The following is a 27,578-nucleotide window of genomic DNA, read 5'->3' on the forward strand; positions in this document are numbered from 1 at the left end:
CTTTGTAAATTGTAAATGAGCAGTAATGCCTAGTTGTAAATGAATATAGGTCAATATAGAGGTTTTCTAGTTTGCTTTTGGTTTGCCACTCCCCCCTCTAGACCTGAAAGTACTACTGGGAGTACCCTTGTTACCCAAGCTACAGTCTTCGGTTCACCAGCCCGCTTCCAGCAATTCCACCGGTTGGCTCGCAGTTCCAACTGCGCGAGCTCCAGGCGGAGGCCGATACCCTGTTAAGAAAAAGGGCGATAGAAGACACCCCTCTGTACAGAAGAAGGACAAGAACAAGTTCAGACCCATTCTGGATTTGCGACAACCAAACAAGAGGATTCGCAGGGAAAAGTTTTGCATGCTGTCTTGACACCAGATTTATCCTCAGCTGCAGAGAGGAGACTGTCTGGCTGTGCGCGATAGATCTGCAAGATGCGTACTTCCATGTGCCCATTGCACGGAAACATCGGAAGCTCCTGCGCTTCCTCGTCGGCACCAATCACTATCAGTACACCGTACTACCGTTTGGACTGAAGTCTGCACCCAGGACTTTTTCGAAATGCATGGCTGTGGTTGCAGCGCACCTGAGAAAGAGCAAGGTGTTTGTCTACCCGTACCTGGACGATTGGTTGATCAAAGTCTCCACCTTCCAGGAAGCGCAATCGCACTTCAACAGGACGGCCGTTCTGCTGAACCGACTGGGGTTGCACATAAATCTGTCCAAGTCTGTCCCGATTCCTGTGCAGTGCCTGCAGTACTTAGGACCCTCCATCAATACGCTGTCGGCAAGCGTGTCTCCTTCGGAGGAGAGACGCTTATCCATCCGTCGGAAGGCTCAGGCTCTCATAGCTGCTCCATCTACAACAGTGAGGACGGTGTCTTCTCTACTGGGATCGATGGCCTCTTGTATATTCCTCACTCCGCACGCGTGCCTACACATGAGGCCGCTACAGGAATGTTTGGAGGACCAGTGGGAACAGAGGAAAGGGTGTTGGGACGACCGATTCAGTTGTCTCTTCACGCCCAACAGTTACTGAGATGGTGGTGCTCGGCAGAGAATCTCCTCAGAGGGGTTGCTTTCCACAAGGACATCCCGACTCAGGCTATCGTTACGGATGCGTCTGTCCTGGGCTGAGGAGCGTATTCAGACCATCTACAGATCCAGGGAACGTGGTCTCCGGCAGAGTCCACGTATCACATCAATTTCCTGGAACTCAGAGCTGTTCACTTGGCACTGAAGGCCTTTCATCCGTCCTTCCAGACCAACTTGTTGCTTGTGCAGACGGACAATACGACCACGATGTATTACCTCAACAAGCAGGGGGGCTCGAGATCGCGCACACTGTCACAGGAAGCGCAGGCGATCTGGCACTGGCATTTAGCCAGAGGACTGACGATAACGGCAACTCCTCTGCCAGGTGTGCAGAATGTTCAGGCGGACGCCCTCAGCAAAGTTGCTTAACGAAAACCCCGAGTGGGTCATAAACGACGAGGTGCTCGACGACATCTTCGCCATGTGGGGCACTCCAAAAGTGGATCTGTTCGCCACCGCCGAAAACAGCAGAGTGGAGAAACATTACTCAGGACAAGTGGGTGCCGCGACTTCGCCTCGAGGTATTACCAGCCGGGGACTCTGGGGAGCTGGTCGAACAGCTTTCTGTACGCTTTTCCACCCATTCCCCTGATTCCGGCGGTGCTCATCAAGCTGGCTCGGTCCCGGGCGCGGATGATCCTCATTGCGCCGGAATGGCCAAGGCAGTGGTGGTTCACTGACCTGCTTCACCGGTCGATCCTGCCTCATCGGCGGCTGCCGTGTCGGCCGGTCCTTCTCACGAAGTTCGGGGGGCAGATGGTGCACCCCAACCTCTCATCGTTGAGTTTGGCGGCATGGCTCCTTAGATAGTGCAATATGGCCACTTGAATCTTCCTGAGGATTGCATGGACACATTGAAGGAGGCTAAGAGGCCGTTTACTAGGACCTCTTATGCTTACAAGTGGAAGAGATTCTGCATCTGGCGCATGTCTAAGAACTATGATCCGACGACCTGCAAGGAGGATGTTATTCTTCCATACCTTCTGCATCTAGCTCAGTCTGGCCTTAATTTCCATTCCATTAAGGTTCACCTGGCTGCATTGACTGCTTACAGAAAATGCCCTTCGCAGGCATCCTTCTTCCAGATTCCTGTGATTAAGGATTTTTTGGAAGGGTTGAAGAAGGTGTTCCCTCCTGTTCGGCTTCCTTCGCCTTCATGGGAACTGAATGTGGTGCTGTCCAGGCTAATGAAGGAACCTTTCGAGCCTATTCATAAGGCTTCACTGCAGCACCTGTCTTGGAAGGCGGCGTTCCTCGTGGCCATTACATCGGCCCGCAGGGTGAGTGAAATTCAGGCATTGTGTTGCCAGGAACCTTATACTGTAGTTCATGCTGCTAAGGTTGTTATGCGTACTCACCCTAAGTTCCTTCCCAAGGTGATTTCTGATTTTCATGTTAATCAGACTATAACTTTACCAACATTTTTTCAGAATCCTTCCACTCCAGCGGAACGGTCTCTTCATTCCCTGGATATCAGAAGGGTGTTGAAATTCTATCTGGATAAGACCAAGGGTATTCGTAGATCCGACCAATTGTTTCTCAACTATGGGTTGGTTAGGACTGGTCTGGCTACTTCGAAACAGTCCGTCTCTAGGTGGATTGTGTCATGTATCCAGCTCTGTTATCAGAAAGTGAATAAGACCTTAGGGGGTAAGCCTAAGGCTCATTCTACCAGGGGCAAAGCAGCTACAACAGCTTTGCTTCGAAATGTTCCCATTTTAGAGATCTGCAGGGTGGCCACTTGGAAGTCGGTCCACACCTTTGCTAAGCATTACTGTCTGGATTCTGATGCCAGAGCAGATGCTCAGGTTGGGCAGGCTTCGCTGCGGAATCTGTTCACACAATAGTTGTCTGTTTCTCCACCGCCGGGTTGTTTTTTGGATGGGCTTGCCATTCTATTCACTAGATTATGACTATACACAGAGATCCCCTACTACAGAAGGAGTAGTTTCTTACCTGTAACTCCAGTTCTGTAGTAGGGGTATATCTGTTATAGTCATAAGCGCCTGCCCTCCTCCCCGGTGGAGAAAATGGTACTGTGATGTATGCTACAGGCCTTGTTTTTTGCACCTGCAAAAAGAACTGAAAGTAAAAGGAGTGGGCTGTGCATGCTGGGATACCGAGGGTCTCTAGAGAGTTCCTTAAAGGCACGGTATCCCTTTTTCAGACACATAATGGCAGCCTATGGAGGCTTGTCTGTCCATCCCTTGCTCTCTATCATTTCAAGGATTTGGTGAGGGGAGGAAAGTTTCTCTAAGGGGGAAACTTGACAGATTGTGTTAAATGTGTTAGTAATATCCTTGGCATTTCTAGTTGAAGTACTTGACAGTGTAGCCTTGTAGGTACAGGCTGCATTATTGTCTTTAATGTTCTCTTAAGTGTCTATGCAGGACTGCAATGAAGACCGCTTAAGAGATTATTTTTGATTGCTCCGGGGTCCACGCACATGGGTGGGACTATTCACTAGATTATGACTATAACAGAGATACCCCTACTACAGAACTGGAGTTACAGGTAAGAAACTATTCCTTCAGCAGCAGACATAGTCTTTTTGCAGCTTCAGAGGATGTGCTGGTAGCTGTGTTTATGGATCCTGCCAGTGGCAACATTTTCCAACTCGTCCTCTCCCACCACAACGGCTTCCACAGTACTTTGATTTCCCCTTGCAAGACTATACAAACCTGTAGAATTAGATTTTTCCTACCCAGCTGGAAACCCATCCCTTCAGATCAGTGGGTGCTGCAATTTTTCTAAGGCAATTTGCTTTGTCATTCCTTTCTCCCTCTCACCATTTCTCACCCGTTCCAACTCTAGTGTTAGCAGATCATTCTGCCATTCTTTTATATGAGATCAAGTCCCTGAAGTTCAAGGGAGGCATTTAGGGGGTGGTGGAATTAGAAAATGACGATATGGGCTACTTAAGTTGTTTCCTGGTGCCTTGGAAGGATGGCGGGATCAAAACTATATTAATACCTTCGCACTTTAAAACATTTATGTGGAAGGGTAAATTAAAAATGTTGGCCCAGATCAGGTTCTGTATGCCCTTGAACCAGAGGATTGAATGGCATCTGTGTACTTGCAGGATGTATAATTTCATGCAGTCCCACAGATTCTGCCTTTGGTTTATGGGAGAGTCCGAGAATTGCATTTTCTGTTCGTCCGTTTGCTTCACTTCCGCCCCTCTGTTTACGAATGTGATGGCAGTGGTCATGGCCCACCTTTGATGGTTGAGCATTAATTTAGTCCTGTATCTCGATAAATGGCTGCTCGCGGTGAGCTCGCCACAGACCACCACTAAATGATGATCTGCATTTTTCGATCCTGTGGATCCTGTGGTTTTCCATGAGCAAACCAAAATCCCATCTGATTCCAACACACAGGATTCCCTTCATAGAGCCCAGGACATTCAGGTTATGATCCCGATGTTTTAGGTTAAATCCTGGTACCTGTGAACCGTTCTATGTCTTCTTAACTGATGACCTTGTGCATGCTACTGGTTTCACATGCTTGTTGGCACATGTAGGCCTTGCAGTGACACCCTAGTTTCCAGTGTGCACAACCTCTGGATTGTTTGTCAGACAACATCTGCATCTTGACGGAGTCAGCCCAGGATCTTGGGTAGTGGTGGGTGGACACCAGCTTGTTGTGTGGTAGGCTGCTCGCTCTACCCCATCCTGAGCTCACTGTGGTCCAATGAGTCTATCAGAAGGACAAGTTACTTACCTTTGGTAATGCCTTTTCTGTTTGCCACTCTGCAACCTGGGATCTTCACCCTGTGAATCCATTAGATACTGTACACTGGTCAAAGCATTTATTTTTACGTGGTCCAAGTTTTGAAGTGGAAATAGTCAGAAAAGAAACTGATATCTGAAAGAAACCATTCTAGATTCCGTACCTTAGAATTACCCCCAGGCGTCAGACTGGTTCCGGAAAGTTTTTAGTCAGCAGTACCCCTGCTCGTCGGAAGGTGGTGTCGGTCAACTCATCGTTCGTCACCGGCGTTGTGGTTGCCAGGATGACATTGCGGTAGCTACATAGACGCCGCCCTCGTGGGCTGAAATCAATTATTTATTTTTCCGCACCGCATGTGCAGATCTGGAGAGAGCGGTACCCCCAGTAATTTTTTGACTGAGCTTTTTTTCTCGACTTTTGTCGACTTGTTTTTTGGAGTCTATACGACTCCTGGTGCATGATGGATGCCCGGCTTTAAAGCTTGCGGTTCCTGTAACGACTGATGTAGGTGACGGATCCGCACCGCGTGTTCCTCTCCTGCCTGGAGCGTGACCACGGCCCAAAGTTGTGCTCCGACTGCCGGACAATGGCCCCATAGTCTTTGTGGGAGCGGTCCCAAAAGCTACTCGAGGCCCGGCAGTCTGCTTCACGTTGTTCGAGGTCGCGGAGAAGGTCGAGGAACCGGTCACGGAGCCAACAGCATTTTTTATCTAAGTCTTCGCACTCTGGTCAGGTAAGTCGAAGCACAAAAAGAAGTCAAAGAAGCATAGTCACTCTTCGACTTCTCCCAGTCCGTAGGCTGACGCGACGAGGGATGCAGGTGGTGCCCCTCCTGCGAGCGACCCCTGCCCAGCTTCGTCCGTTATACAAAGTGATGCACACCATCTTTGAGAAGCCGGACTCCACCAGTGTGCCCTCAGGGTGGGGCCCATCGGCGGTCTCGGCCTCGGCACCGTAGGGTCCCATTGGATCCAGGCCTGGATCCTGTTCGGCGCCGGTCGACCTTGTTAAGCCACCCCTGGCGCCGATTCCACCGGAACCACGTCCGCCACCAGCGTCGGCTGTGTCCCCAGCCGACGTCGACCACTGCCTCCATCTCGAGATGAATGCAAAAAAAAAAACCAGTTGATGGACAGAATGCAGAACAATGTCATACATTCACCCCAATACAGAGATCTGGGCCTAAATCCATCGGTTTTTTTCTCGCCATTCCAGTTTGAACCCAGCCATATGCAAATCAGTCTTGACCCTGTGCCCCATGGGAACAGTCCAGCCCGAACTTGAGATAGACACCGAGCCAGACCGGCATCGACCAACGCTGGCAGGTACTTTTATGCCTCTATTCTATCCTGGCTCTTTGAGACCAGATTGGCATCCAGAGGAGGGGAAGAGGACTTGGAGGGGTCTGGGGACCCTTTATCTTACCAGTTGGTGTAACGACAAGACTGGCGTGAGGAACTGGGGGAATCCAGTGGTCTGGATACCTCACCAGACCTTGGCATGTTGTCTCCTTCTACCGTGGCTACGGAGGAGGGAGCGTGATACACAGTGGTGTTGAGTAGGACGGCCAGGGCTCTCCACCTCAAGCTACCTACGGTAACAGTCAACACTAACCTCCTGACAGAGGTCCTTCGGAGAACCTGCTGCCGTTTAATGAAGCCCTCGCGTACATCCTTTTGGGCTTGTGGTCCAGGCCTAACGCAGGGGCTCCTGTGGACAGGATGATTGCTCGACGTCACCGCCTGACCCCGGGCAACCCCACTTTCCTCTCCCAACATCCCACCCCTGAGAGCTTGGTGGTTCAAGCATCCACTTGTAAAGGCACCTTCCCTACCGCACCACCGGATACAGAATCCAAAATGCTGGATCACCTTAGGAAGAAAATGTTTTCTTCTGCCAGCTTGGGACTGCGGTAGGTAAACACTGCATGTCTGTTCGGCCGGTACACCCACTCTGTGTGGGATACGGGGGAGCAGGTGATGTCACAGTGCCCGGAGGAGGCCCGAGCCATACTCTCCCGTGCAGTTGCTGAGGGGAGATACGCAGCGAAGTTTACCATTCGCTATGGGCTGGATACTGCCGACGCACTTGCAGGACGATTTCCATGTCAGTAGCCCTTCGATGCTATGCCTGGTGCGTTCGACTGGGTTTTTCCGGGGATGTCCAATACACCTTTATGGGCATGCCCTTTGATGGCTGTCGCCTTTTCGGCAACAAGTCAGACAACGCGCTAGAGCTCTTTAAGGACTCTCGGGCTACGCCCAAGTCCTTGGGCCTCTCTGTAGGAAAGTGGGTTTCTGTTGCAGTAAACCCCCCCCCCCCCCCCCCCCACACACACACACTTTTTGCCAGACTATTGATGTACTTTTACTTGATGTGCCCTGAGTCTCTGCCAATCAGGTTCCCATGGCCTGTGTTCTTTTCCCAAAAGGAACCCAATTGGCATCTCTGTCAGCAGGTCAGCCCCCGGTCAATGGTGCCACAGGTACCCAGGGCACTGTGAATGGTGAAGACCTTTAACGGCTGCAGCACTTATTGTGCCACCCTTAGAGGCACTGAACCTCTACACACACACTGCCTTTGCAGGCTGCATGTTTTGATGCAGAACAAAGTGAAGAGTCGACATGGCACACTTCCCTGTGTGCCATGCCTACATCCCACTGCCCTGGCATGGATCAGTCACCCCTCTAGCTGGGTGCACTATACCAGTGATGAGGGTACAGGTGCATAGCCCTGTACCCCTAGTGTCCAAGTCCATTCGTATACATTGTAAGTGCTGTGCTGCCATTAAGAGTATATGGTGCTGGGAGTTTGTCATTATGAACTCCACAGCACCATAATGGCTACACTGAATACTGAGAAGTTTGGTATCAAACATCTCAGCACATTAAATCCACTCTGATGCCAGTGTGAGAGTTAATGAAAAATGGACGCAGAGGGCATCTTAGAGATGCCCCCGGAAAACGATCAGCTTCTGGTGGATTCCCTGACTGGTACACACCAGCCTGTCACCACGAGACATGTTTCTGGACCCCTAGGGTGGGAGCCTTCACTCCCTGAGCCCAGAAACAAAGCCTTTCCTGGGCTGAGGTGTTCACACCTCCCCCATGCCAGGAAGAGCCATCTGTGGCACGGGAGCTTCAAAGGCCTGGCAGCCTTTGTAATGCGACCCCCAGCAGACCCTGCTATCAGGAGCAGGCCCCTCTCTGTCTCCCCTCCTTTTCGGCAGAAAGACATGTGGGAAAAACTAGCCAGCCCAGAAGGTGTGCCCACCTCAGCCAACTCCACCCCTCAGGTGGGGAAGGCGAGGTGAAGCCCACTCTTCAGTGCTCTGCATCCTGCAGATGGCAGGCACTCCCAAATCAGGATTAGGGATTGTGCTCACTCCCTCACGTGGGGCGAGGACACCCAGAGTGTGGTCACACTAAGGTCAGTAGCCCATTGGCTACTGACTTCAAGACCCCTTAAAAGGCCCCTTAATACAGCATTTAGGAAACAGCCCTGAACTAAGAAAGTAGATTCACTCAACAAGAACAAGCACTGAAAATGCAATAGGTCTCTCCTTTGATTAAGTTAAAGCCATTTGCTGTGCTAATGGTATTGTATAGCAAAGCAACTGGCTTTAACTTAATGAAATGCGAGACCTATTGCATTTTAAATGCTTGTTTGTATATCGCTTTACACCGCCATAAGAACGCTGACAGCACCAAGAGGAACAAGCCATACGGGAATGAAAGAAGCCATACGGGAATGAAAGCGGAGTCTTTTTGTCAGAATTGCCGACTTTAGAAGTCGGGACACCTAGGTTCTAGTTTGTGTCGGTTCAACGTTCTGTGCTTCAGTAAAATCACTTAATATCAACGTGCCCAAACGAATGTAAAAAAACAACGTACGTGTGTGTCATTCTGTAAAGTGACTGGTGCTCATGTAACGCACCCCAATACTTTAGGGTCGAATTCGCGCTACATTAGAAACCAAGGCGGCGGGGCTGGGCAGGGGGTGGGGAAGTGTCCTGGGCTTTGGGGAAGCTGTTGATAAAGCATTTTTTATTTACCTTTTCTGCGTCAGTGCAGCTCGGGACTGACTTCCTTCACCTCAGGGCCACTCTGGACTCTGGTGACAGTGAAGTGCAGTCCATGACTTTCTGATGTAGCAGGTATTGGCACTTGAAGAGAACGTTGTTTTTTGTATAGGACTTTACACTGCCATAAGAACGCTGACATCGCTAAGGGGAACAAGACATACAGGAATGAAAACGGAGTCTTCTTGTCAGAGTTGCTGACTTTAGATGTTGGGACACCTAGGTTCTAGTCTCCGCGTCGCTTCAACGTTCCGTGCTTCAGTAAAATCACTTAATATCAACGTGCCCAAAATAATGTTTTTTTAAACGGTAGGTTGGGAGAATGCGCGCTAGGGTGAGAGAATGAGCGGTAGTCTGAGTGAATGAGCGGTAGTGTGAGTTAATGAGCGGTAGTGTGGGTGAATGAGCGGTAGAGACGGAGAATGAGCGGCAGGGAGAATGAGCAATAGGGTGGGAGAATGAGCGGTAGGGTGGGTTAATGAGCTGTCAGGTTGGAGAATGAGCGGTAGGGTGGGAGAATGCGCGCTAGGGTGGGAGAATGCGTGGTAGTGTGGGAGAATGCGTGGTAGTGTGGGAGAATGCGTGGTAGTGTGGGAGAATGCGCGGTAGTGTGGGTGAATGAGTGGTAGGGTGTGAGAATGAGCGGTAGGGTGGGGGATTGAGCGGTAGGGTGGGAGAATGAGAGATAGGGTGGGAGAATGAGCGATAGGGTGGGAGAATGAGCAATAGGGTAGGAGAATGAGCGCTCGGGTGGGAGAATGAGCGGTTGGGTGGGAGAATGAGCAATAGGGCGGGAGAATGAGCAATAGGGCGATGGAATGAGCAATAGGGTGGGAGAATGAGCAATGGGGTCGGAGAATGAGCGATGGGGTGTGAGAATGAGCTGTAGGGTGGGAGAATGAGTTGTAGGGTGGGAGAATGAGTTGTAGGGTGGGAGAATTAAAGTTAGGGAGAATGAATGGTTGGGTGGGAGAATTAACAATAGGGTGGGCGAATGAGCCGTAGGGAGAATGAGGTTCGGAGAATGAGAGGTAGGGAGAATGCGCAGGAGGGTGGGAGAATGAGCAGTAGAGTGGGAGAATGAGCAGTAGGGAGGGAGAATGAGCAGTAGGGAGGGAGAATGAGCAGTAGGGTGGGAGAATGAGCAGTAGGGTGGGAGAATGAGCAGTAGGGTGGGAGAATGAGCAGTAGGGTGGGAGAATGAGCAGTAGGGTGGGAGAATGAGCCGTAGGGTGGGAGAATGAGCCGTAGGGTGGGAGAATGAGCCGTAGGGTGGGAGAATGAGCCGTAGGGTGGGTGAATGAACCGTAGGGTGGGTGAATGAACCGTAGGGTGGGTGAATGAGCCGTAGGGTGGGTGTACGAGCCGTAGGGTGGGTGAACGAGCTGTAGGGTGGGTGAACGAGCTGTAGGGTGGGTGAACGAGCTGTAGGGTGGGTGAATGAGCCGTAGGGTGGGTGAATGAGCCGTAGGGTGGGTGAATGAGCCGTAGGGTGGGTGAACGAGCCGTAGGGTGGGTGAATGAGCAGTCAGGTTTGAGAATGAGCGGTAGGGAGAATGAGCGATATGGTGTTAGAATGAGCAGTAGGGTGGAAGAATGAGCAGTAGGTTGGGAGAATGAGGGGTAGGGAGAATGAGCGATAGTGTGAGAATGAGCTGTAGGGAGAATGAGTGGTAGGGTTGGAAAATTAAAGTTAGGGAGAATGAGGGTGGGAGGGTGAGAGGATGAGGGTGAGAGAATGAGCACGAGGGTGGTAAAATTAGTGGTAGAGTGGGAGAATAAGCAGTAGGGAGGGAGAATGAACAGTAGGGTGAAGGAATGAGAAGTAGGGTGGGAGAATGAGCAGTGGGGTGGGAGAATGAGCAGTGAGGGTAGAATGAGTGGTAGGGCGCAAAAATGAGGGGGAGGGTGGGAGAATGAGCGGTAGGGTGGAAGATTGAGGGGGTAGGAGAAACAGAGGTCGGGAGAATGAGCTGTAGGGAGAATAAGCGGCAGGGTGGGGGAATGAGGGTGGGAGAATGAGCTGTACGGTAGGAAAATTAGTGGTAAGGTGGAAGAATATGCAGTTGGGTGGGTGAATGAGTGGGAGGGTGAATGAGTGGGAGGGAGAATGAGTGCAAAGAATACTAGGAGAAATGGAGGAGAGCGTAAAATTGTCAGAACAAGTAGCAGAGGTGTGAGGGAACATGGCAGAGGCAAGAGAAAAAGAGACATCATTTTGAGTGTGCAGAGGAAACTCAAAGAAATGGATGAAACCAGAGGACAGAAGGAGAGTTAAAATGAGAACTGGGAGAGAGAGAAGAGCAGCATGAGGGTGTGATGAAAAGTGGGAGAGAGATGAGCTGCATGGGGGAGTGAGGAAAACTGCAAGAGAGAGTAGAACAGAATGGGGAGTGAGGAAATATGTGAAAGAGAGGAGAAAAGGTTGGAGAAGCGAGGGAAACTAGGAGAGAGAGTAGAACAGGGCGAGGGACTGAGGGAAACTGGGAGAGAGAGGAGAGCAGCATGGGGGAGTGAGGAAAACTGTGAGAGAGTGGAGATTAGGATGGGCAAGAGAAGAAAACTGGGAGAGAGAACAGGGTGAGGAGCGAGGGAATCTGTAAGAGAGAGAGTAGAACGGGGGAGGGGGGAGTGAGGAAAACCGGGAGAGAGTAGAACAGGGTGGGGGACTAAGGAAAACTGAGAGAGAGAACACGGTGGGGAAGTGAGAAAAGCTGTGAGAGAGGAGGGTGGGGAGGGGGGAAACGCATGAAAAACAGAAATAGGAGTAAAAGGTAAAGGCCAGCAGCACCAGTGAGAGGGGGGCGTCAGTATATTGACGAGGAGCAGCAGTGCTTGAAGAAAGCTTGCCTGGGTGATGTGGGGAAAGCAGGAAAGGTGATTAAAGAATCAGGCTTAAGATGGGCAGCTGCTTGGAAAGATGGGATGGAGAAAAGTGAAGGATAAAAACTACCAGTAAGAAGGGCCGTTGGTGCAAGGCAAAAAAGCATCTTTAACAGCACGGCGGCCCCAACTCTGCATGCCATGTCTGCTGTGCTCTCAGCCCCGAGGGCCCCACTCACTGAGCACTCCTTGGCCTCAGTTTGTAAATCACTGACGCCAAATATTTCTTGATAAGTCCAGGTGGTCGGGGATAGGGTACGGGGGCCCTTGACAGTATACTCCTAGGGGCCCCTACAGCTTTGCTCTGCCACTAATATTGACATATATTAACAACAAATTCATCCTTGTAACATTTGTTTGATAATGGTAACATGCACTGTAGTTCTGGCTTGTTTTAGGCGCCTCTTCGTAGTTGTGTTATTTATTTGAGGAGTATTCTTTAGCGCGAACCTGAACACTACGGGGTTCAGAGCGCTGTATAAAAAGCACACATTAAATAGCATCACACAAAAACAATTTGCGGAGAGGCTGAATGAGCTGCTTAGGGCGCTTGCATTGTGAAGCGCGGGACGGTTGTCCACAGCTCTGTAAAGCGTCTGGTTTATGTCCTTTAAGCCATGAGGCTGGTGGGCGCTTCATAAAACGATGTCAATAAAATGTCCAGCCTATCTGCAGCTCCAGTTATCACCATCGAGTAGCGAGAGGCAGTGAGGGGGTTGGGGCACACAGTGTAGGATGTATATGCCTTCTGGCCCTGCTGCAGGGGGTGGGGAGCACAGAGCGATGAATCCCCATGGCTGGGGTTAAATGGAGGTGAGAAGGGGGGCTCCGGAGATGGAGAGACAGGCGGAGGGGGGCTGACTGAAGACAGATGGGGGAGAAGAGGCACCGAGAGGGCGCCGGTGAAGGGAGAGATGGATGGATGAGGGAGGGAGGCCCGGGGTATGAGGGAGGAGGGATGTAGAGAGGGGGGTGAAGGGTACCTTCACATCCTGCCTCCTCAGCTCTAATTAGGTTAGAGATCGGCGGCGCGAGGATTAATGCAGGGTGTGCAGAGCTTTCCAAAAACACTGGGACCTGGAGACGGGCCCCTCATGACAGCAGTCCCACCACCACATTACTCCCCCTGCCCCCGCCATGCAGGACCCCCAGCCTAAAGTCCCCACATTGCCACAGCCTACTGCTTTGCTCCGCCACTAATATTGACATATTCACAACAAATTCATCCTTGTTACTTATTTGTTTGATAATGCTAACAAGCACTGTCAAAGCCAATAGTTCTGGCTTGTTTTAGGCGCCTCTTCGTAGTTGTGTTATTTATTTATTTGAAGAGTATTCTATAGCGCGAACATGACCCCTACGGGGTTTAGAGCACTATATAAAAAGCAGACACGGTAAATAAAGTAAAGTAAAGTCCACATTTGTAAAGCGCACAATCACCCGTAAGGGTCTCTAGGCGCTGGGGGCCGTCGGGAAGATTAAGCGAGCTATTGCCCAGAGTCACATGGTGCTGGGCAAACCTGCCGCCGGAGCCGGGGATCGAACCGTGGTCCCCAGATTCCAGCGTCAGTCGCCCTGGCCGCGGCGCCACACGAAAACAATTCACGGAGAGGCTAAACGAGCTGCTGGAAGCGCTTGCAGTGTGAAGCGCAGGACAATTGCCCTTAGCTCTGTAAAGCGTCTGGTTTGTGTGCTTTAAGCTATGAGGCTGGTTTGCGCTTTATAAAACGATGTCAATAAAATATCCAGCCTATCTGCCTCTCCAGGTATCACCATTGAGTAGCGAAAGGCAGTGAGGGGGTCTGGGGCAGACAGTGTAGGATGTATGTGCCTTTCTGAAGATGGAAGAGACAGGCGGAGGGGTACTGATGGAAGAGAGATGGGGGAGAGGAGGGACCAAAGGGCAGCGCGGTCCTGAAAGTGAAAGAGGACCGCGCTGCAGCCGTAGCAGCTGGATCTCTTGTGTTTAAACACATGACCCCATAAAGATAACAAAGTGCTTCACGGCAGCCGTGAAGCAGGAGAACCAGTCCGGATCGTAAGCCTAAGGGCGGCAACCAAAAACCCTCATTTCCAATGGCAGGCCACTGTTTAACATAAACAGTGACACCGGCCAATGGAAATGAGGGGCGGGGCTTCAAGCCCTCTACTGAAACTCCTTATCTGCAATAAATCTCGCCGAGTGTGCTGCGCATGTGCGCAGCGACACTAGGCGAGACCTAAAAAGGACGAAAGAAGACGCCCAGCAAAGGAGACTGCAGAGAACAACTGACTTGGCCCCAGCCCTACCAGCCCGTCTGCTGTTTCCGGAGATCCTGCGCAAAAAATCGTCTTGTCCTACAGCCAGTGACCTCCAGAACCCCGGGGAGGACTGACTGCCTTCAACAAAGACTGGATATCTGGTGAACAGCAGCTCTGTTCAAAAGAAACACCAAACAAAGACTCGGAGCCTGCTGAGGAAAAAGAAAAAGAAAACGTTTGCCGTTAACCACCACTGAACCCGTTCCCAACAGGCCGAGTTCAAGTGGGCCACCAGTTCCAGTGAGATCCTCCAGAGCCCGAGTTCACCGTGGGTTGACCCCTCCAGGACTCCCCGGCGTCGCCTGCAGCCTCTGCATTGAGGCCACCCCCAACAGCAAGTGGCCCGGTAAGGTGAAATACAACCTCAAAAGACACCTCTGCATCCAGCCACCCTGCGCCCTGGAGAAAGGAACCTGAGGTGCACCTACGTCCCCGAGCCCTCCAACTTTCCTGCCCAGTGGATGGTTCCTCCCGGAAGTCTTCTTCGACCAAGCCTGCAGCTAAAAACCAACAACGAAAATCCCCATTGAAAACAACAGGTCACCCGATGCCAAAACCCGCTGAGGGTGCACCTTTTGTGCTGGCTTGTTTCCCCATTGGCCCGAGCTAAAGTCCAAGAGCTTTGCTCCCACAACCAAGTGGCCTGCTCGTTAGCAGCCACCAACTGGAGGACCCCTATCCCCCATTGGATAACATTACGCCTCAACACTCTGCACCCGTCCGCCGTGGAGCCACTGAGGGTTTAACGAAAGTGCATCACTGACCCTGGGGGACCCCTGAGTCTACCCCCAGAACCTCAGCTCCCACTACCAAATCCTTACCTCAAACCTTACAACCACATTTTCCTCCATAGGATAACATTGACTGTTTTTCTGTGAAAAGTTTCCAAGTGTGGAGTTCGAAACCCTAAAGAAAACCTTTAAAATTGTACCGATTTAACAAAAACAATTTGACTTACATGTTTTCAGGAGATGTCTCAGTATAGTATCCAGGTATACAACACTGTGTAAGAAAAGTAATCCCAAAAGTAACTTCCCTGTAAACACGGTTTTCCTCCGTAGGATAACATTGACTGTTTTTTCTTGGAAAAGTTAGTGTGGAGTTTGAAAACCTAAAGAAACTCCTTAAAATTCCAAAAACTAAAACGATTTTACGTACCTGTTTGCAGGAAATGTCCCAGAGTAGTAACCAGGTATACTACGCTGAGTAATAAAAGTAACCCAAAAAGTTACTTACCTGGTATTTTACTGAAATTCAAGTCTATGTACTGTATTTACAAATCATTGCATTTCTCTGAAACAATACTGTAAGTCAAATCAAAGTACATTTACTATTGCAATCCAAACTGTTTACAAACTGGATTACTACTGTAAAGTATTTATTGCTTACCTGTGGCAGGCTTGCTTTGTTCTAGAAAATAAAATAACGAATAATAATTTTAGACAAAAACAATTGGTCTGAAGTTCAGTCTTTGAGTTTGTGAATTCATTTGCTGAATGAGTGTGTACAACAAATGCTTAACACTTTCCTCTGATACTACCTTACTGCCCGACCACACTACCACAAATAGAGAGTAAGGTACTATCTAACTTTGCCTCTGCCTACCTTTGGGTTCCACTGGACTCTGTGCACAATATACCTCCCTTTGGTATAGTATATACAGAGCCAGCTTCCTACACTCTCCGCCTTCCGCCCTGCTCAGTCTACCTTTCGCCCCTTTCATGGCTAAGGAAGGGGTGCCCCACTATGTCTTGCCCAGAGCCACAGACCGGCGCAAGCTGTTCGGCACCAGCAAACCACCGGCGTGGTTCCAGGGACCAGCGGGTGGGCCAGTCCACCACAACCCTCTCTGCAGCAGCCTTCAAACCCTCCTAGTCCGACCTTTCAGGGCCACCAAACGCCAGGGGGCGGCAGGATCCACCATCACCTCCCCCACTGGCACCATCACGTCGGACATGTTGGTTTTGCAAATAGTCAGAAGGGGCTACTTCCTCCCCTTTGAGACTACCACTCCCTCCATGCCACCTCAGTACCATCGCATGTCGGAGGATCACCTGGCCCTTCTCCAACTGGAAGTTTCGGCACTCTTGGCCAAGGGTGTCATCTAGCGTGTCCTGCCCCAGAGGTAGGTTGTGGTTGCTATTCCCACATTTTTCTGGTACCCAAGAAGGACAAACGCCTGCGTCCTATCTTGGACCTCAGGAACTTCAACCGCTTCCTCCGGAAGGAGAAGTTCAAGATGTTGACGCTCGCTTAGGTCTTTGTCTGCCCTTGACCCTGGAGACTGGATGGGAGCGTTGGACTTGCAGGACGCTTACTTTCACATCCCCGTCCTGCCCGCCCACCGGCGTTAACTGCGGTTCACCGTAGACCACGAGCACTTTCTGTTTACCGTGCTCCCCTTTGGCCTTACCAGCGCCTCCTGGGTGTTCACGAAAGTGATGAAGGTGGTCGCAGCTCAACTGCGCAGAGCTGGGGTCCCAGTCTTCACCTATCTCGACGACTGGCTGTTGAAGGTGGGCTCACCCTAGGCTGTCGTCTCTCACCTCCAGACTACGGCCGACCTCTTTCATTCGCTGGGGTTCTCCTTCAACGTACCGAAGTCACACCTGAGCCCCTCTCAGAAGCTCCTCTTCATCAGAGCGGTTCTGGACACGACGCAGTTTTATCCTCCCGAACAGCGAGTCTGGGATATTCGGGCTATGATTCTTATCTTTCAGCCCCTATCCTGGGTTTCAGTCAGGATGACCCTGAGGCTGCTGGGCCTCATGGCCTCATGGCCTCCTGCATCCTGCTGGTCTATCATGCCAGGTGGCAAATGTGGGCTCAGCAGTGGGATCTGAGGTTTCAGTGGACGCAGCATCAGGGGAATCTGTCCGATTGAATTCAGATCTCTGAGGGAACAGCACGACAATTGCATTGGTGGCTCACGAACCAGGATTGGTTCAACGGCAGATCCCTCTCCCTTCCCCAACCAGAACACACAGTGGTGACAGACTCATTCTTTCTGGGACGGGACAGTCACATGGGTGAGGCGGAGATCAGAGGCCTCTGGTCTCCGGCGGAGTCCGGGCTCCACATCAACTTTCTGGAGCTTCGGGCGATCCGTCTTGCACTCAAAGCATTCCTTCCCTCTGTCCAGGGAAGAGTAGTGCTGGTGTTCATGGACAACACCACTGTCCTGCAGTACTGCAACAAACAAGGCGGGATGGGGTTGTGGGCCCCATGTCAAGAGGCCCTCTGCCTCTGGACATGGGTGGAACATCAGGGCATATCCCTGTTGGTTCAACACCTGGCAGGTTCACTGAACTCCAGGGCGGACGAACTCAGGTGCATAATGGATCACGAGTGGCGTCTTCACTCGGAGGTGGTGCAAGGTCTTTTTCAGCAGTGAGGAGAGCCTTGGTTAGATCTATTCGCCACTGAAGAGAATGCGCAATGTCAGCAATTCTGCACGATGGAATTTCGAAGGCGGCACGCGCTAGGCGACGCTTTTCGCTGGAGTGGAGTTGCGGTCTTCTATTCGCCTTTCTGCCTATACCACTTCTGCCCATAGTGCTGAAGAAGATCAAGCCGACCGGGCCCAAGTCATTCTTGTGGCTCCGGATTGGGCACGAAGAGTCTGGTATCCCGAGCTGCTCAACATGGCCATCGATCCTCCGATCCGACTGTCTCTTCGGGAGGATCTTCTGTCGCAGCAGCAGGGACGGTTCTCCACCCGAACCAGTCCAGGCTCCACCTTCTTGCGTGGAGATTGAGCAGCGGCAGTTGACATCGTTTGACCTGCCTCCCAAAGTCTGTGATGTAATCTTGGCAGCCAGGCTTGCCTCTACTAAGACGGTATACGCCTGCAGATGGAATAAATTTGTGGCATGGTGCACAGCAAAGGATGTGGATCCCCTTTCTGCCCCTCTTTCTGAGGTTATCTTGTTCTTCATTTCTTTGGCCCAGCAGGGCTCTGCTCTGGGCACTCTTAAGGGCTACCTATCGGCCAATTCAGCCTTCCTCAGGCTCCCTGATAACCCTTCTCTTTTCAAGTCCCCTGTTGTAAATAGATTTCTAAAGGGCATTACTCCTCTTTTTCCTCCTGTTCCCTTCGTAATGCCCCAGTGGGACTTGAAGTCGGTTCTGACATATCTTATGTGCGCTCCCTTTGAGCCACTGCATAACTGTCCTTTCAGACTTCTCACTTTGAATACTGCTTTTCTGGTGGCCATCACTTCTGCAAGCAGGGTGAGTGAGCTCCAACCTCTGTCTTCCAAGCATCCCTTTCTGGCTGTCCATCCGGACAAGGTTGTCCTTCGAACTAGACCTTCTTTTCTTCCCAAGAGGGTTATCTCTTTCCACATTGGTCAAACCATCACTTTGCCCACCTTCTTTCCGCCTCCACATCCTTCAAAGGAGTAAGAGAGGATCCACCGTCCAGATCCAAAACGTGCGCTTTCTTTCTACTTGGACTGCACCAAAGAATTCCGGGTGGACGACCAGCTCTTTGTTGATTACGTGGGCACTAAGAAGGGTCAGGCCGTGCACAAACGTACCATCTCTAGGTGGGTCATTCTGTGCATCAAAGCCTGCTATTCTTTGGCTAAGAAGGAGCCTCCTGTGGGGTTGCGTGCCCATTCCACCAGGGCGACGGCAGCTACTACTGCTTTGGGACGAGGAGTCCCCTTGAATGATATCTGTCGGGTAACTACGTGGGCATCGCTGCACACATTTACGAAACACTACTGCCTGGACAGCCAAGTCCTTGGCCGTTCTGTTCGCCAGGACTTTCTGGTGTGAACTTGGTTCACAGACCCACCTTCGGGTTTGGTATTGCTTAGGTATCTATTCTATGGTAAGGAATCTATAACGAACTGTTTCTTTCAGATGAACAGGTTACTTACCTTCGGTGACGATATATCTGTAAGAAACATAGGTTAATTATAGATTCCTTACCGCCCCACCCATCCTCCCCGTTCTGAGAACTGACTTCTAGGGTTAAGGAAAGCCTTTCAGGGCTCTAGTTTTGTGCACCAGTGGTCAGCGTCTTGCATGGCTCTGTACTTCTGGCATGGAGAGTCTTGCACAGAACTGACATCAGCACGCGAGGGCGGCATCAATGTAGCTACGTAACGTCATCCCAGCGACCACGCGGCCGCCGACGAACACTGAGTCGACTGACGCCACCTTCTCACGCGCAGGGGTACTGCTGACGAAAAACTTTCCGGATCCAGTCTGACGCCTGGGGGTAGTTCTAAGGTAAGGAATCTATAACTAACGTATGTTTTTTATAGATATACCGTTACCGAAGGTAAGTAACTTGTTCGATAGTTCCAGTACTACTTGATCTCCAAGAAAGACGATGGACATAGACAGACATTGGGTCTAAAGTTTCTGAATACCTTTCTTCAGTAAGACCAATTTTGATGGGTACTTTTTCCTGCAGTTTACTCATCTTTTGAATATCCAGGGGGCCTGATTGGATTCTGAAACTTTTCCAATAGCTTTTCCATATTCGTAGTGGTTGCTTGCTCCATCTTGTGCCACAGATGATGCCACAGTGAAGTCACTGGACCCATAAATTCTCTTTTCTCTGTGCATTTTCATGAGTCAAGAGATCACGCTTATGAGATTTCGTCACATAACATTTCACGTGTTCAGGGTACAAATACTGCGGATTGTGATCGCCAATAGTCTATTAAGGAGACCTACGATATGTCTTTGCTCTCTGGCAAGAACTTGAAGTTGTGCGAGTCATGACTCAGCATTGATCCCCAAGGCCCTCAAGGAAAGGGAGGCAGTTATTCATGACCAGACTTTAAGATGATCCCTAAGGCTGACCTCTTCCTCATGCGAGGTCTCCGAAGGCATCTTCTTACAGATTGTCCATAGAGAAGTGATGTGAATGCAAAAAGATGAGGCGGCACAGTAAATTCTCCAACTGTTGCTCACCCAGAGTGAAGTCTATTTCTACTGGGGGTATGTCTTCAAAGCCTGAGCTCATTAAGATACCAAGGACTATTCAAAGTAGATCCAATTAGTCCCAAAACACACTCTCACTACATATCCACTGCACATACATTCACTTCAAACACACACACATGTCAGAGCAAGGGTCTAGTATTCACTCTACAGCAGAACTTTACTCGAGTGGGGTTAGTAGGCACTCCACTGACACAGAAATATTGTCAGAGCAGACCCAATGATTCACAATTCTTGGTACACTGCCTCCACCGTTTTACGTGATTAATTCAGCACATGAAAAGTAGCTCTTAGCCAGCTATGAAGGCAAGATTAGTGTGCCCCTCTAGATCACAGAACTGGTTATGCACTTCGCACGTTGGATCTTCCTAGGCCCATGCACACTCACTAGACTAGTAAAGTTACAGGCCAACCAAAGTCAGAATAACAGTATTTTATGCAGTTGAGCACTCCGGGCTGGGATACACGCATGCTTACCATGTAGGGGACAGTCCTACATCAAAACTAGGGTTAAAGGCTAACTCGTTTGCCCGGCTTTCTTCCCCTTCATTTCACACTTTAAAGCATTGTTACAATCCAGGCGAGAATGTCTCTTGCAGATGCAGAGACAACTAGCAAAAGTAATCATAGGACCTGAGTACTGACTTTGTCTAGCAAAGGGACAATGTACTTAACTAGTAGAGGCCTGTTTAGTTTCTCCAGCGTGGTGCAAGTTTTTTGATGGAAAACATATTATCTCAATAGCAATACCCTAAGTGTGTGTGTTTAAGGAGTACTAGAATTGCCCTGAAATAGACATGTTCAAAGATATTTTCAAATGGTGCACACATCGTTGAGATCTAAGGACCAGGGCTCTAATGACACTGCATTGTCGATAAGGTGGCAGATTACGCCTTTAGCATGTAATGCTTAACCTTTACCTCCCAATTTAAAACTTCAACATGCGAGACAACATGCATCTTTTTTCACGGCGTTTCAAGGTACAATAAATATACTATAGGATTTGCAATGTAGGATTGTTCTTCATTGACTGTGAGTTGACAGTCACATCCACCAGGGATTGGCGGTGGTGAAATTTGTAGTGAAATGTAGCTAAAATATTTACTTTCCAATGTGAAAAAAAAATATTGTCAGTCAGCAGGCGTGGCAGCACTCTGCACGCAGGAACCTTGGATTTTTCTGGCAATGTCCCCGGTGAGCAGATACTCCAGGGATGAGTTGTTAGACATCAGGCATCTGGTCCCGTGTTGTTCTCATGGGCCGGTTAGTCCCTTATGTGGCCCGTATAGGTGTGTCTGTGGAACCTGGTCTCTTACTGCCCCGTCTCCCATCACCGCCTTATTAGAGTCCTCCTCGACTAATCCCCCTCGCATTAGGCCTCCGGTCCGCTAAGATATCTCTATCTGGAATCTTAACATCAGATCCCTTAGGAAGCACCACACTGAACTTCATGATCTCATGGGAGATGAGTCACCTGACGTGATCTTCATGACGGAAACATGGCTTCAGGAAGAGGACACGGCAGTTGTGAATCTTGCACTCCCCCCTGAGTATTCCATCTTTACTCATAATCGGACATCTAGGGGAGGTGGCATCGCCGTGGCCGTTAAGTCTTGTTATCCATGTGACTGGAGGGTAGTGGATTTGGCAGGCTGCGAAAGCGCATTCTTTAGAATCTCAATCAGCCATCACTTTACTCTCTCTGGTCTGTCAATTTACCGTCCCCCTGGCTGCGACACTACTTTTCGAAAGGCTCTTCCAGAATGTGTTAGTTCTCTGGCTATGGGCTGTGCAAATTTTAGCATACTAGGAGACCTTAATCTTCATCTTGACTGTGGCCATCTTTCTGCCATTAGTAGTACCTTGGCGGATCTGGAGGCTCTTCAGTTAAATCAATTAGTCTCCTTCCCCACTCATGTGGGGGGCCACACTCTTGACCCTTTTTTTACGAATCTGACTGGGGCTAAGGTGGCTAGACCCAGCCCAGTCGTCTGGACTGATCACTTCCTAGTGAAAATCCTTCTCTTGATTAAAGAGGTCCCATTTAAATCCCTGGATAGAGTAGTGCACAAACGTCACTGGAAGAAATTTCAATTGGAGGACTTTCATCATCTTTTGGAGGCCCACCCGCTAGGCCCTTTTTTTAACGCTGACTCAGGGTATGACCTTTTCTGTGACTGGGTTTCCCGGGCCTTGGATGTACTGATTCCTGCTGCTTGGACTAAAATTCGCAGTAGAGAACCCAGCCCATGGTACGACAGTTCCCTGGCACTGTTGAAAAAAGCGTGTAAACAGGCAGAAAGGGACTGGCGGAAATCCTATGAGACTGGGAAAAAAATCCTGTACTTCTCTAAAATTAAAATATGCCATAGAGCTGTTTGTAGAGCCCGTGCAGCCTACTACTCCCAGGAATTTAAAAACAGCCTCAATCCATCCAAGCTAATCTTCAAGGTCCTTAAGGACCTGACGGCCAAAAGAGCTCCTGCAGCTGAAATATGTTCAGTGGATCATTGCGAAGATCTGGCTGCTTTCTTTACGGAAAAAGTCCAAGCTATCTATCGTGCATTTTCCATTACGGAGCCGGGAGAGGAGCCCATTAGCTCAACATTGACTACTTGTGAGACTCTATCCTCACTTCCTAGTCTGTCGATGGAGACATTTCTCACGCTGGCTGCCAAGTTAAAATCTGGCTCCCCAGCGGATCCTTTGAGACCAGCCCAGTTTAGAAACTCGGCTGCTATTGTGCTTCCCCCAATATGCCAGCTTATTAATCTTTCGCTTGCCTCGGGTGTTGTTCCTATTAAATGGAAACAGGCTGTTTTGACACCCATATTGAAAAAGGCCTCTATGGACCCCCTTAAACTTGAGAGCTATCGCCCGATTTCTCTCCTTCCTTGGGCCGCTAAAATTACTGAGGCCCATGTGAATGGGGTACTGTCTGAGCATTTTGTGAGAGCAGGGATTCTAGACCCTTCCCAAAATGGCTTCCGTGCAGGTCACAGCACTGAAACAGCCTTGCTCTCAATGACCGAACATCTTCGCTCTGTGCTTGACTCTGGTCAGACTGCGGCACTAGTACTACTCGATCTTAGTGCCGCGTTTGATACGGTTTCGCACAGGATTTTACTCCATCGTCTTGGAGAGGCGGGTGTCTCGGGCACTGCACTCAACTGGTTCAGTTCCTTTCTTGCCGATCGGACCTTTAAAGTTGTCACCCCGCCCTGTGAGTCCAAGCTTTATCCTCTGGAGCTGGGTGTGCCTCAGGGCTCATCGTTGAGTCCAACATTATTCAATCTTTATGTGAGACCGCTGGCGGATGTCGTCAAGCAGTGGGGCATGACTATGGTCTCCTATGCTGACGACACGCAGCTAGCGGTCGTCCTGAGTGGGAACTCCGACCTTGACGCCCCCAGATTCCGGGACGGACTCCTGGCAGCAGCAAGCTGGATGAATGCCAACCGCCTCCAGCTCAATGCTAAAAAAACTGAGGTCATAGTTGTGGGCAAGAGGACTGATCTCTGGGGTGATGCTTGGTGGCCCCCTGCACTGGGCGCAACTCCTATTCCAGTCTCAGAGGTAAAAAACTTGGTGGTTTGGCTAGATCCTACCCTCAGTTTTTGTGCCCACACTAAGAAAGTGGCGGCCACTTGTTTTGGCATCCTATGAGGACTGAGACCTATTCTGAGGTTCTTTGATGCCCCTACTAGGCAGCTGGTTATACAGGCATCCATACTATCTCGGCTTGATTACGCCAGTTCGCTCCTGCTGGGGGCTAACCAGGCTGAAATCGCCCGGATGCAACGTGTTCAGAACGCCGCAGCCAGAGCACTGGTAGGTCTACCGAGGTTCTGCTCCGCGGAAAAAACCATCCGTTCTTTGCACTGGCTGACTATGGCACAGAGGATCCACTTGAAGACCTTGTGCCTAGCTTTCAAGATTCTTAAGCTGGCCTCCCCTCAGATCCTCGATAACCTTCTGGTGCCAAATGTGCCTACGCGCTCCCTTAGATCCGCGGGTCAAAACCTGGCTGTGGTCCCTCGGTTCAGGCTGTGTAGGGCGGGAGGCCGATCTTTTCGAGTTCTGGCCGCGAAATTGTGGAATTCTCTTCCGTCACACATTCGTGAACTTGATGATCTTCTGAAGTTTAGGAGGGCGATTAAAACGCACTTGTTCCCTCACCCTTATTAGTTCTCTGTTCCGTGCGCTGTTGTCTTTGCCCGGCTGTGTTGTGTTTGGGGTACTCTGTCTGAAGCGCCGGGACGCCCCTTGGCTGGGGCAGCTGTGCGCTATAGAAGTGTTATTAACATAACATAACAGTTGGTCAATGACTGTTCTTATGTAGGTTTAGCTATCATTTGCTTGTGAAATGGACCAATCTAGTTAATGAATTGGTAAGGGAATGTATTCCCATTGGTCCGATGTAATGGAGTGTAAGGTAAAAAAAATGTAATTTGAAAAAACTAAACATTTTACTACTGTTTCTAGGCACAGGAATCTTATGAAAAGGCGATGGAGAAAGCCAGAAAGGATCATGAGAGAAATAATGCTTCACCTGCCATCTTTCCAGAATACCAGCTATGGGAAGACAACTGGATTCGGTAAGATTTTGAAGTTTTTATTAAGACATAAAGTCTTTTTTCAGAGTCACGGACTGGTACCCTTATTTACCACCCAGTTTTTAGGTCGAGCGTAGCGAAGGGACCTCTAGTATACTTTAGTATACTTTGTAAATGGGACAGGGGAGGTGCACGCGCTTTCCGTCTCGGATCTCGGATTTGACCTCGTGAGCGCGCATGTGTGCGAGCGCGACTCTGCCATGCGCTTTGGAAAACGAAACCTAAGAGCAGCGCGACGTGAGCTGTCTACGGTAGAAGCTCACGCGCGCGGCTCTTAGGTTTCGTTTTGACTTGTTTTCCATGTCATTGTCGCGAAACTTCACCAACTAGAAAGGAAGACGTAATCGATGGCCGTCAGTCAGTGTTGCTTATGCTTTTGGTAGAATTTCAATGAAGCTCCGATGAGAAAGATAGGTTATGGACAGTTGTCAAAATATACAGACAGCCGGATCGAGCAGGTTCTCAGAGAGAAAAGAAAGCAGCTCTGCATAAAGTTGAGTGGTAATCTGTGTTGGCAGCAGAGGAGAGCTTGTGGAGTTGTCAGACTGAGATTTCATCAACACAGAGGAAAATAAAGACATCGCACAGCCTGAGGAATCCGGCCGCGTTCGGCTCTGTCCCGCAGCCAGGGCTCTCCGCCAGAGGCGGGCGAGCAGCAGGCGGACTGACAGGAGAGCAGGTACAGAACCGAACCAGGAGTCACTCTAGCACGAGCCGAGCTAGGAAAATATTGGCAAGTCAATCGTGCAACGAGCATCATTTAAACACAGAAAAAAACAGAAGTTTCACATTTCCAAAACATTTCCTTGTTGTAATTTGTTATAAACGGTAATTTGTTAACATGAATTTAGAAGCATTCATGCCACCCACTGCCATGCCCTGATGACGATGCCAGTAGAGAACGAAGTCAAAAAGGCAGGTGGCATCTATCTGCCTTCTATATCTAACCAACGTACAAGAGAGGATTTTATTGACCACCTATCCTAAACCAAGGTAGTTCAAGGTGCTGCCAAATGCACTGATGAAGGAAAAGGAAAGGAGGTTCAGTAAAATTAAATATTGCTTAGGGTCACACAGTTTGTTCAACTGAGCTGAGGAAGCCAAGACTAATCATAGGTCAAATATTCTTTATTCGGATTTTCATACCCATGAAAGAAAACATTGAACGTGTAAATGGATAATATATAAACATTCATTACAGCATTTCTATTAAGGTCAAAAGAGAAATATTCAGCAAAGCAGCCTAAAGTCATGAGTCTTGATGATATTAAATATGAGTACATTTCCAGTACATTAAGACTAAACAAACGACCAGCCCTAAAAAAATAAAATGCTAAATGTATAAATTTTTGCTTACTACTTTACATCTATTGACTTTCCCCGGTGATGCATGTTGGTCCATCAAGAACTGCAAAGCACAGTCACGTGATTAAACATGGCATGAATTATTATTATAAGGATTCTGTAGTGTTCTTCATCAGTTTTTGCACACCTCCAAGCGTTTCAACGGAAGCAATGCTTGTACATGCAAATGTTCAGAACTGTTTGTGGACATCTTTAGATGCTGCAGAGAACAAGGAGTAGAGCAAGCATGCTAATAGCTGAAGTATTACCTAATGTTATGTGATGGCAAAAGATCACACAGACTTCTTCTATTGGTGTTGAAAGAAGTTTATTCTTTGGGGCCAGGCACCACAATCCAGCTAATAAGTGCGCACTCACATGTGGAATGACACATTCAGCCATTCTTAAAGTGAACAACAGCATTACAATAACACCAGTCATGGTCAATGGTAGAGATAACATGCTCATGCCACACTTGAACAACTGGAGTCGTATTATACACAGAGCCCTGGTGGGGGCACAATATGTTTTCGCTCTCGCTTTGCGCAGCCCTGAGGCACTTTTGGTAATATTAAAGAGGCCGCAGATCCTTTAGCTGCCCATTATGTAATACAGCTAGCACTGGCGCACAATTAGAAACAGTGCTATCATCAGAGGGCATTCCCTCTTTTGTTTAGGGCACGGCCTACATGTTGATAATGCCTGCTGTTCCTACCTGTAAAGTGCTTTGAAAATTTGATGGAAGGTACTTCTTTGTTGAATTTTGATTTTTGTTTTCTGAATTCAGTGGGTCCTTGGTATTTCAAGTGCACACTTATTCACTGCCCTGGATAAGGTCTCACAACTTTATCACTCCTTTGTGCTATCCTACTCTTACAACTTTTTAAAAGCCGTAGTTCTTGAGGTTTAGTTCAGTCAATGTCGAATCAGTGTCAAATTCATGTTGATGTGCTAACTTCACCACCACCTAGACAGTATATAGGACAAAACTAAGGAAAAACTGTTACTACGTCATAATGCAAATGGGTTCCATCCTTTTAATCCACCCAGATTTTTTGCTTTCACCAGGTTTTTGGATTTTTTACTGTGGGTGAGTCTCACTACTTGTTCTCACCCACGGTAATCACATGGTAGATGGACTGCATTTGTTTACTGCCATCTCTATCCCTAGATGACAATACTCCCAGGCACTTTCCCCAATCGACACTTTGTGTTTTTGTGTCGCTTATCTATAGATAGGTTCCAGTATTACCATGCAAAACAAACTTGATCTACTGGTTTGATATCACTGTATTGTATAGTTTTCTTTACTTTTCACACGAATGCAGGAGCATTGTTTTTCTTCAATGTCCTGATGAAAGCCTGGACACTTTTAAAGACCATATAGTCTGAAACATGTCGATCGACTTTACCAACTTAGCAGTATTAAATTAACACTGCTTTGCACTGCTTTTTAATCCTGTCAGTTCGAACAAGCAAATACATTTTTTTTTCCAACTAGGTAGTTTTAGAATCATGCACATTTTCTCAAATTTAATTCAGCGCTGTACCCTCACAATGCCTAACTTTC

General features: G+C 49.2%; 1 protein-coding gene across 1 annotated transcript in view; it reads left to right on the forward strand.

Moving 5' to 3' along the window:
• The window catches only part of TRRAP (transformation/transcription domain associated protein), an 885,394-nt gene that overhangs the window by 682,877 nt on the left and 174,939 nt on the right, over positions 1-27,578 (forward strand). Inside the window, exon 55 of the mRNA XM_078664902.1 lies at positions 24,534-24,646. Within this exon, the coding sequence (XP_078521028.1) occupies positions 24,534-24,646 (113 nt within the window). The remainder of the gene's footprint in view (positions 1-24,533; positions 24,647-27,578) is intronic.

Source organism: Lissotriton helveticus, chromosome 10 (assembly GCF_964261635.1).
Source record: "Lissotriton helveticus chromosome 10, aLisHel1.1, whole genome shotgun sequence".
NCBI classification, from domain to species: Eukaryota; Metazoa; Chordata; class Amphibia; order Caudata; family Salamandridae; genus Lissotriton; species Lissotriton helveticus.